Source organism: Martes martes (assembly GCF_963455335.1).
Source record: "Martes martes genome assembly, chromosome: 7".
Taxonomy (NCBI): domain Eukaryota; kingdom Metazoa; phylum Chordata; class Mammalia; order Carnivora; family Mustelidae; genus Martes; species Martes martes.
In genome coordinates, this window is record NC_137894.1 from 126,269,915 (window position 1) to 126,281,022 (window position 11,108).

The 11,108-nt window shown below is 39.0% G+C and overlaps 1 protein-coding gene across 10 annotated transcripts in view; it reads right to left on the minus strand.

The window, feature by feature from the left end:
* NRXN3 (neurexin 3) overlaps nucleotides 1–11,108 on the minus strand; it is a gene marked incomplete at both ends in the record, with an annotated part of 1,490,367 nt that overhangs the window by 778,774 nt on the left and 700,485 nt on the right. For all 10 annotated transcript variants that reach the window (XM_080809449.1, XM_080809437.1, XM_080809438.1 and 7 more), the window contains one exon: nucleotides 9,849–9,968. In XM_080809449.1, the coding sequence (XP_080665575.1) occupies nucleotides 9,849–9,968 (120 nt within the window). The remainder of the gene's footprint in view (nucleotides 1–9,848; nucleotides 9,969–11,108) is intronic.

Sequence of the window (11,108 nt, forward strand, 5' to 3'; positions counted from 1 at the left end):
CAATGGGGACCCCATCCAAGAAACTTGGGCAATGAAACGCTTGATGGAGATGCATTTGCAGGTACATAACTAGCTTGGCGTAGCTCCTTTGGCTGCAGAAGGCTCTGACTGAAGAAGGCCTATAACTACAGTTGAAGGGTTCTCCCCTCCCCCCACCCTACTCACCCCCGTGGTCCCCCCCAAAACCAAAATATGGTTCCTGAAATATTCCACACTGCCAGAGCCGTTCTGGGACTGATGCAAAACCTCACTTCGTCCCCAGAGGCTGTGGCTTAAACCATAGCACGTTGTGCGGTGTGTTAAATCCTCGTCTCTCTGCCCCCCACCTTCAATCTCAGAGTGTAAGGTGAAAAGAAACAGGTGACAGCCACCTCCCACCCAGAGAGAGTACTTGAGACTGGATTTACAATGGACTTGAAACAGCAGAAAAAAAGACAATAGATGTGAAACAAGGGTGCATATGACTCTGAACATCAAAGAAAGAAAGACAGGTATTCCTGAGAGGAAGAAGACAGACAAAGGGCTCAGATTGCCCCAGCTCACTGCCTGATGAGAACAGCAGGGGGTGGTGGCCGGGAGGGGGGTGGGGGGGTGGGGACTACCTGCAGATTCCTCCAGATGAGAAGCACTAAGGGGTAGGAGAGGGCAAGGCAGCTAGAATGGAGGTGACATGGGGGAGTCTTATACATGTTCTATGGAGATAGAACAGAAAGAAAAGATCACATAGTATGTGATTCCATTTATATAGAGTCAAGAATGGATAAAGCTCATGTATGTTGGTAGAAATTCAAATAGCAGTGGCTTGTGAGAAGGACTCCAGGGGCACAAGGGAATTATCTGGAAAGATGGAACCGTCCTTTATCTCAACTGGCAGGCTAGTCACACGGCTATAAACGTTTCTCATAATGCACTTAAGAGCCGTACATTTTGGTGAATATAAATTTTACCTCAATCAAAAAATGCACATACCTCTGGGGGGGGGGACAGTTAAGAGAAAAAAGTAAGATAAGGAAACCAAATTATACTTATTGGCTCTATTTTACAAGAGAAAATAAAGTAGTTTACGTATTTTTTTTTGCCTTTGCATGTAAGTTAAAATAAATATAGATGGAAATAAATGTAGGAAATTATAAGTCTATATTGAAAAATACGTTAAAATTGTACCCGTATGTGACTAACAAGGTAATATAAAATTATCTTCTGTGAACCAATAGGCTCTCAGTGGATTATTGCCATCACCATCAATAAGTAGCCAGCCAAGCACACCAGAAATAAATGGGCTGTAATTAAACATAGGCAATAAAATCGGTCTACAAATACAGCATGCTAAAGATGGCTAAAGCGAAATTAGTGAGGCCACAGATTCCAACAACTCTTAATCAACCCTGGTAAGCTATCAGGACCCTGCATGGAGACTTATTTCTCCTTGAGCAGTACGTCCCAGTGTCATCTGGGATTTGTAGAAATTAACATTTAATCTGTGAGTCTCAGCTCATTTCCATGGAGGGTTATACAAAACAAAGCTGCAAGTAATCCTGGTTCGATGAGTCTTTTTTGATTCTGCACGTATATTGAAATCAGCAACATAACAGATCTGTGATACAAAATTGTCCCTTCTTGGTATCAGGGGAAATTATAAGCAAGAGTGATTCCCAAGGGCAACAAGTGAAAACCCGCATCTATGAAACTGCCCCCCCAAAAATACCAGCACCATCACCCTTACTCTTCGAAGACCCTGGGATTAACTGCCATCTCCTGACATCCTGTTAGCTACACTGGATGTCTGTGGTCCAGGAATGAAAAACAGACACAAAGAAATAACTTTGGCCATTACCTTAGGTCCTGCTGGCTCATGAATGCTTCTCTTTAACTGTCTTACCTTCTGGATCTTGCCTCTGATGGTACCAGGCTGCTCCTCCAGCCTTCTTGAATTTTCTGGAATCAGCCCCTGCCTGCCCAGACCTACCCAACTTGCAAAAGGGCACTTTGATGGAACTTCTGATCTTATGAGATGAGCAGATCAATCCTAAATGACGCCCTTATTTAAAACAAAGTAAAAAGTATAAACTATGTCTCTCCCAGCAAATAATAATGTAGATACTAAAAATCAGAGTGTAATTGCTGCAGCAGAAGCGTCCAAGCTCCATGGCTAATGAAGCATTCTGAGTCCTCCTCATCAAAAAGCTTTCCTTGAGGCATTTGGAAGACATCAGCAGTCCAGAGCTCAGACTTTGCACTCAGACACATAAAGCTCAATTCTTGTCCCCCAGCCTAATGGTTTTGTGACCTTGAGCAGATCACTTGACTTCTCCATATCTCAATTCCCTCATCTGTAAAACTGGGGTTATAATAGTATCTGATTTCTAGGGTTGTTAAGACAATAGGATGACACAACAAATTCAGCACAGTGTTTGCTTCACAGCTAAACGGCTAAAAAATAAAAGGTACTTGAGTAGGATGGAGGTATTCAAGGTAACAAAAAGGAGTTGAAATTGAATAGATCATACTGCTGTTAATAAAAATTATCCAAAATTTAGGAAAAAAAGGCCAGGAGAGAGTCATGTGCCCTTATGGTGTCCTAGAAAGACACAGTTTTAACAATACCATCAAAGAAGTATTTACTTCAATGGAAAAATGTACTTGTGTTTGACAATGGAATTTACTATAAATTGAGATCCACACTCTGCAAGATGATTAGCCTGTGGATTTTTGTTCAGTAGAGATATAACAGTTGATAGGAAAGATGACAACTCAAGGCTAAGGGTTTTTCCCCCCTGAGATATTCACCACTTTTGTATTTAACCCAAATATTTAATATTCTTTTTAATGCCTATAAACATCTAGTTCTTCAAATATTCTTTTGCCATCTTGCTTATGTTTTTACCGTCTTTACTGTTTTCCTCACTAAGGAGTTAAATAAATCCGGGACACATTCATCCTGTGTTTATGTGAGTTATGTTTTTAACTTTATGAAAATTAAGTCTGTGTGAGTCCAGTTTTTAACTTTTGAAAATTACATCGAAAACTAACCAATAGTTCCATGCAGGCTATTATGTGTCATGCCCTGACCTTCACAATTATGAATTCAATTTGTCTTTACAGCATTCTTGTGAGATAGGACCTATAAACATCCACATTTGGGGGACACAGGGGAGTTAATTAATTAATTCCAAAGTAGTATAACTATTAAGTATCAGAGTCACAATTTCAACACAGGCCATCCTCTCCCCATCAGAGGTCTCATTCACTATGTTATATGGCATATATATAGACTGCAATAAAGTAAAGGGAAAACATGAAAATCAGAAGATCCAGATCAACAGAGAATAAAAATATAAATATTTGGGGATATGGGGAGATATTCTAATTCTATCATATCTCAAGATATTCTAACTAAAAAGTCTTATCTTAGTATTAAGGCAGAGATATCTAAAGGGTTCAGAATTCCAGAATATAATAAAATGAACAACCAAGAACCAGAGCTTCTTTTTTGCAACCCTATATTCCTATGCAACTGGATTGTCTATAAAGACTTGACCTCCTGGCATTTTAACCACTCCAGTCTAGTAATTAGTGACATTACACTGTTATTGCTTCTAATGATTATCAGGTAGTAACAAATCTTTTCTTCCTATTATGTTATGTTAGTCACCATACAGTTCATCATTAGTTTTTGATGTAGTGTTCCATGATTCATTATCTGTGTACAACACCCAGCACAAGTAGCAGCAAATCTAATAAGAATGTGAGCTTTCATGTCAGACAAACTTGGATTCAAGTCCTCACTCAGCTATTTCCTGTGTGACCTCAGTGTCTCCATTGTGAAAATCAGGACAATAGCATTGCATAGGAACTTTGGGATGATTAAAGGGATGGCATCTCTATAAAGGTCCCAGTAGCATGTCAGGAACAAAAAAAGGACTTGACAAATGTCAAATATTATTAGTTACAAAGAAAAAAACTATCACTACTTCTATTCTATCATACTCCTGGTGCTGTACCAAAGCTTCAAGAGGCTGAGTGACTAACTCAATTTCAGTTAAGAGTTAGCATTGACATTTAAAGTAGTTTGATTCTGAAGCTAATTAACTTAATGGCTATGCTACCTTTAATAATTTAAAAATATATATACACTACAAGTCAACTTTTTTTTAAAATTTGGGTTCACTTAAAATACATTTCCAAGATAAATGTCCAACAATGGTTCAAAGAAAAAAGATTTGGGGTCTGTTAAGTCCTCATCCAGAACTCAACGTGGAGGTTTAATCCCAAAGAAATGAGCACCATATTGGACATTCTACTAAACGAGATGACAAAATCTAATAACGTTTTCTATACTTTGAAAAATGCATATAATGCACCATAAAGCAAAATCAGGCAGCCAGAATGCTAGCCTCGGTGACAGCCTGCCTCTCTCTCTCTCTCTCTCTCTCTCTCGCTGGGATGCTATCTTCCCTTTCCCGCCTTCTTTCTTACCATATATGCTTAGAAGCTACTTAGAAATTTTTCAAGACTCATAGGTCCATGAAAAACCTCAATAAGATCAGCTCTTCTTGATGGATTCTCCACCCCAGGGACAACTGATGCCTCTCCACTTCATGAGCCCTCACTACATGTGGTTTATTTTTCTACTAAAGCACTTCCATGTGTGTCTTCCCCTGTGAGACTCTAATGTCTTTGTGAGCAGGGGTGTATCTTATTCATGATCATATCTGCAAAAAGGGTCTGGTGAGTGAACGAATGAGGAAATAATAAAGTATTCTACACAGCAAACAAATAACTTAAAACTAAACTTCTCAGATATGGCTTATTTGTAGGATGGGCAGAACCCGGAAACAGAGGTAGGAGTTAAACACATAACTGAAAACATGAAGACACCGTAGTCTGATATCTCTGGAAATTATTGCTGTACAAATAACAACACAGACTTGTAACGTAATGCCCGTGTATCTGTATGGATCCAGGAGACAGAAAGAACATACACATGTCTATTTCCTTGTTTGTACGCTAAGGAATGCATATATTGCTCATTTTTTTCTGAAGCCTGAATGGGAAATGTGTTTTTAACAAGTTTAATCAATACACCAACCTACATTAAAAAAATAAATAAACCCACACAATAAGGAAAAAAAAAAGCAAAAGGCCAATCAATAGCCAACAGCGCAGCTTAACAGCCACTCCAGCAGAAAACTGTCTGAAAAGGCGCTTCACACTCCACTGTCTGCACGATGCACAGCTGCTTGCTATTGATTTGTTGCAAGCAAAGAACATCTATTATAACATGCCAGTGTGAACCTAGCAATTTCTCCAACAAGTAGCCCGCAATGTAGGACCAGCCATGTAGCGCAGGTCGCTAGCTGCGGAGGGTGGGCTGAGGACCCGCATTTATTTCCTTCTGTTTTTCCCACAAAGCCTTTATAAACACCCAATTTCTAAATCCAGCAATTTGCTGTGTTTTAAGCACTCACACGCAACACACTGGCTCACATTCACTTCTCCAGGGCCCAGGAGCAATAATGAGACCTCAAAGTTGTACGCAACTCACAACCGTTGTCATACACATGCTCAGGGAGAGCTGTGGTGGTAAGGACTGGTGTAAGGTATTTAAAATCGCTATTTTCACAAAGCCCCCAGGAATGACAACGCTTTTGTATATGTGTGGGTATGTGCAAGTGGCATTGGATTTTGTGCAACATTGTGCGGTGTTGTGGAGAGAGGGACTCAACAATAGGTCGCCCTGCCCACATCACAGGAAAGGGAACTGGATTTGCAACGTTGTGATGGCTACGACCCACTGAAATCACCCAGGCCCTCGGCCCTGATTTTAAATACCAGTAGGAACCCAATATCCAAAAAGAATATCCCTATGAGAAACTGTGTGGGGTTCCATTTCTTCTGTTGTTTTTAAATGTAGCCCCATCATTAAGTTGGAACTCAGGTGGTATGTACCTTCTGAGAAGTCAGCCCTCTCTGGTTTGAGTTTTTCAGAAGAACTGATGATTTTCTTTGGAGAACGTTACTGGTGTGTCCTCCCCTAGATCTTACGGGATCCTACATGAACCCAAAATTACTTCTGGGATGATTTTGTTCATTATGGTTGCAGAACAGCCTTAAAAGTCACCTAAAGGAAACTCCCTGTGAATCTGCTCTTAGATGAAATGGTAGAAGATCTTATCTTAAAACTACATAAGACAATTAATAAATCAGTTATACCTGGGTTTCCAATCAGATCACTTTTGGTTTCTATCCAGTACAAGAGAGCCACTCTTACACAAGGTAACCAGCCACGGAGAAGACATGCCACACCTTCACAATCACTGTGTCAGCTTTGCATGGCTCTCTCTAAAATGAAACCTGAAATTCACCCACTGCCTCTACCAATCCACCATGCTCTCAGAGAAAATGATGGAATAAAGTTAAACCCATCCATGCTTGATCCACTCGTACTAAATGAGATATAGTTTCTAAACATAAGCTCTATTCATGGAGGTGACAACTATGTGACAGCACCTGAAAATTATCAAGCAAACACCCAATTTGGCAAACAGGCAAGAAAAATCAAAGGTCATGAATGAAGGAACCGATGCTAGGAAAAATGTGGAGAATGCTAAAACGCAAACATTTCTTTAGAAACTTACAAATCATGCCCAGATACAAGTAACTTTTCTACACATGATGAACTGAACAGAACCCTTTATTTTGAAAAATATCAAAACCTAGCACTTCCCTATTGAACTAGTTTCTATTCTTGGACGTGCCTTAAGAAATTGTGTTTTGTTTTGTTTTTATTTCCATTAACTGAGATCAATCTGCTGTCCTGAGAAACACCTCATGGAAAACGAGAGATCCAAACGTTCTTCCCCAACCCTCCACCAAAAAGTCTGTTGCCACTAGATAGAATCTTAAATCAACCATAGGGTCCTATGACAGCATTGTCAGAAATATGATGTATTTTAGATATATGCGACTTTCTGTAGAATACACGATTCCTAAAAATCAGGTAAAGGCCATATTTCCTTGACACTCCAATCATCACATCATGCTCCATTTCTGTTATTTAGGTCAAAGGCAGGCCACCTGTGGCACGCATGCTACCAAAGCAATCACTAATGGCCTCTGTGTTCTTCCATATAAGACTCAGCCCTGCTCATCTTTCCTCTTCTATTCACTTATTGTATCTGTTCCCCTTCCTTTGCACTTTTCCCCACAGCCTTTCCCAATGATAAGCATAAGCTTTATTCAAATCTTGGTGACTCCGAAGGTGAAGACCCGTCTCCTGATGCAAGCGAAACTACCAAGAATTTGCTAACAGAGGCCCAGAGAAAATCAAATAGCGAACTCAATTTTGAAGACGTTTATGAGATAAAGTAGCAAATTACAAAGCTAAAGGCCAAGGTTCATACAGAAAGTAATGATCTATGATGTAAACAGGTAAGGCTGATTTTTTAGGTTGAACAAACTGCCTCCGATGCTAATTCCAAAAGAAAAGTCCCCTGATACTTTCAACGTCAATCATGGGATACGGAGGCATCTATTGTACAATTCTAAAAAACCTAAATTTCTGATATATGCGGTTGGTTTCATTAAAAGTGCATATCTACACATGACAGTTATATCCAATTTATCCGAACTCTATTTATTCCTTACATTCTGCAATTAAAATATACTTGCTCACACTTCCATAAAGCCGTCTAGTCATACCAGCCCTGGTCTGCTCTCCAACCAGAGACAAGGCAAGAAGATTCTTTTAACAACTTGGGCTCAAGGTCTTCTACAATAAAACCTTCATCTGTATGGTTTATAGAATAAAATCCAGGATATAATACCTAGGCCTGGATATCTCAGAAGCATCTTTGAAGGATGACGTGGTATTGTCACAAAAGAAAGCTGACATTTCCCAATCTACTCTAGTACCTCATTATATACTGCCACATTGTTCAAGTCAGATACTGTAACCCTCTTCACTCTGGACTGAGATGCCATCTACTCTTGACAAAGTCAGAAAAAAAAAAAATCATAGAAATCCAGGAAGAATCCTGGTTGATTTTTAGCAGAAAATAGTGCCTGGGCCTGGGTGGCCAAAAGGAACATATCAATGAGAGAAAAGTGAATACGTACCTTCTGAAGGCCATGCTATCCACCGCAGTTAGAATCACTTACCTTTCTGCATTTTCCATGGGCAGTCTTGTCCTGACCATTTTCTACCAGGAGTGGTATATATTTATGATATGGAATAAACTTGGGAGGATAAAGAAGCATTATGCCACCATTTAGGATACAAAGCTTTCCCAATGAGTCCTATGCAAACAAAGTGGAGGGCGAATAAAGAACATGTAGCACAACTGCCCAGATATCCTGGATGGGTCCATAACTGCCTATTTCAAAGTGAAACAACAGCATTTCTGACTCATAAATGTGGGAATAAGACTTTCAATAATACCAAGTACTTGGAAAGAATAATCTGATACCAAAACTTTCTGCAGATACTGTGTCCTTTATGTTACAGACCTAAAGGCACCTGCTCACATTAGATCAATGAGAATCAAAGATGTTTCTCTCTACATTGATAGAGCTCCCACCTGTTTCTCCAGGTAGATCTTAAGAGACTGACAGAGCATATAAAGATAAAAAGCTATGAGAAAAAATGAGAAGCAGAACATGGGGCAACTATGCACATGAAAAAAAAAAAGTTGAGAAATAAGGATTCAAGAAAAACCAAGTGAACACGATAGAAATGGCATTGTAGTCAGTACCTACTCCCACTTAGGCAACCATAATGTGACTTTAGTATCTGCTCAGATAACACCATGCACCTTTTTATAAAACCAAGAGGCACGGACTACAAGTTCAGATTGCAATATAAACTTCTACCATTTAGAAAGTAAGAACATCAGCAGGACCCACTATGTCAGGGCTTTCAACAAATCTCTTTGAATAGGTAATCAGAAAATTCAGGCGTTGGCTTATTCTTTAAAAATAGCCATGTTAGGAAAGTAACACAAGAAGGCAGTGGAGACAGAGGTTATAGATTCCCACAGAACTGAAGTATCTCCACCATCAACTCTAGAATCATCTTCATGAAATCAGTCTTCTAGAATTAAATCAGCTGATAGAAGCATTGCCAGAGGACAAAATTAACAACTGGCTCTCTTCCAATATGAACCAAATATGCAGATACATACTTATAAATACATGTACAAAATAGAAATGCATATATAAACAGAATGACTATGTACATACAAACCAAACAGATATCAACAGAGTTAGCTACAGGGAGTATCCAAATATTTGTAAAGCCCCTGAGAATGCCTTAAACATTTCTAGTTAGAAAAAATAATAAACTCTGAATGTCTTCATCATTTGGAAGAGCTAAGAAAGTCTCTAAATTCAGAATTTTGAGAAAACACCTAGATTTCTTAAATAACCTCTAAATTCTAGACAATGCAAATGGAAGTCTCAAAACTGTTATCCAGGTGACTTAATTATGGAAAACCTGAACTCCTTAGAGCAAAAATATTGCTTGAGCTGGTTTTTGTTTTGTTTTTGTTGTTGTTGCGGGGGTTTTGTTTTTGTTTTTGTTTTTGTTTTTTGCTTCTCAGCCACAGGCAATCTAATCTAAAGAAAACACACACGGAGTAAGCAAATGGGAAAACATGTAGTAATGTTGAACAAGTAATATCTCTTTGCTCTTCCATTAAGAGCACCAGTGCTATATTTTCCAAGTTTCTGGAGGAGGAAATTGCTTACAATTCTTTCAGAAGAACCATCCTTTTACATTATGTTCCTTAAGGTTTCTCTAAACCTCAAAACAGTGAAAAAACTCCCAAGTATGAAAAGGTTGTACTCACGATCATTGCACTGGTTTCCGGAATACGACGTCATGGAGCAGTCGCAGGTGAAGCCTTCCCACTGCTGCATGCAGACCCCCTGGTTGGCACATGAATCTTCCTGGCAGGTGGTACTTGGTCCTAGTAATCCATAAGAAGAGGGGGAGAGAAGAAAAAAGGAGAGAGACAAGTGTTCACAATGAAGTTCAAAGCAAGCACTTGACTTTGCGACTCCCATGCCCCAAAACATTCAAAACCACAACCGCCCAAAATGTCATCTCTAGATCATGCAACAAGAATCAGGATATACAAAAGACTACAGAAATACACACTTAGCCACAGACTATCAACAGTTACACACAGAAGGGAGAGGGCTGAACACATTGTTCTCTCTTAGGCAGACTTTGCAAAAGAGCTTCATCTCTACCACCCAACTAGAAAGACACTTCATTTGGAACATGGTCTTTCTAGACATATAATGGTAAAGCAAAAAAATTTATTCCCATGATTCTTATGAATTAAGGCATAAAAGTCCCTAAAGTTTACTTTATGACATTAAAAAGATGTTTGATGACATGAAGAGGAGGAGAAAAGAGAAGCATTAGCAGCCAACATATATTGGTGTTTTGTAGGTGGTAAGTACTGGGTACTAAGCACTTTGTCTACATTACCTCATTATGCTCTCCAGTGACACTAAGAAGTAAGTAATTGTGATCACCCATTTCACAGATTAAAAGAAAAAGAAAAAGAAAAAAACTAAGCTTATATAAGTAATCTACCCAAGGTCACACATTCGGTAATGAAAGGACCATGATATCCAACCTAGATAAACCATCTCTGGGAACCATGCTCTTAGCCACATCAGTAATTCTTAAAGTGTTATTTCTCAGACCAACATCACCTGGGAAGTGGTTAGAAAGGCAAAAGATGGGGCCCCAGACCTACTGAATCAGAAACTTCAGGAAGAGGTAAAAATGTGTGTTTTCACAGGCTTCCAGGAAATTGTAATGCAGTCTAGAGTTTGAGAACCAGTATATTATACTGTGCTGTTGCTATTGGTTTACAGAAGGGTGTATTCAAAAGCAGTGTCCATATGCCAGAGGATGCAAAAGAGAATTATTTGAGGGATAGGAAGAAAATATTAGAAATTGCATTCATTTAATTTTTTTCTTTATTATTTATATTTTCATGTGTCTTTCATAAGCCAGCAATATGTGGTACAAGTATCTGATGTAGAAATAATTACACTTATGGGGGGGCATTCTCAAAATCTTTTTTATT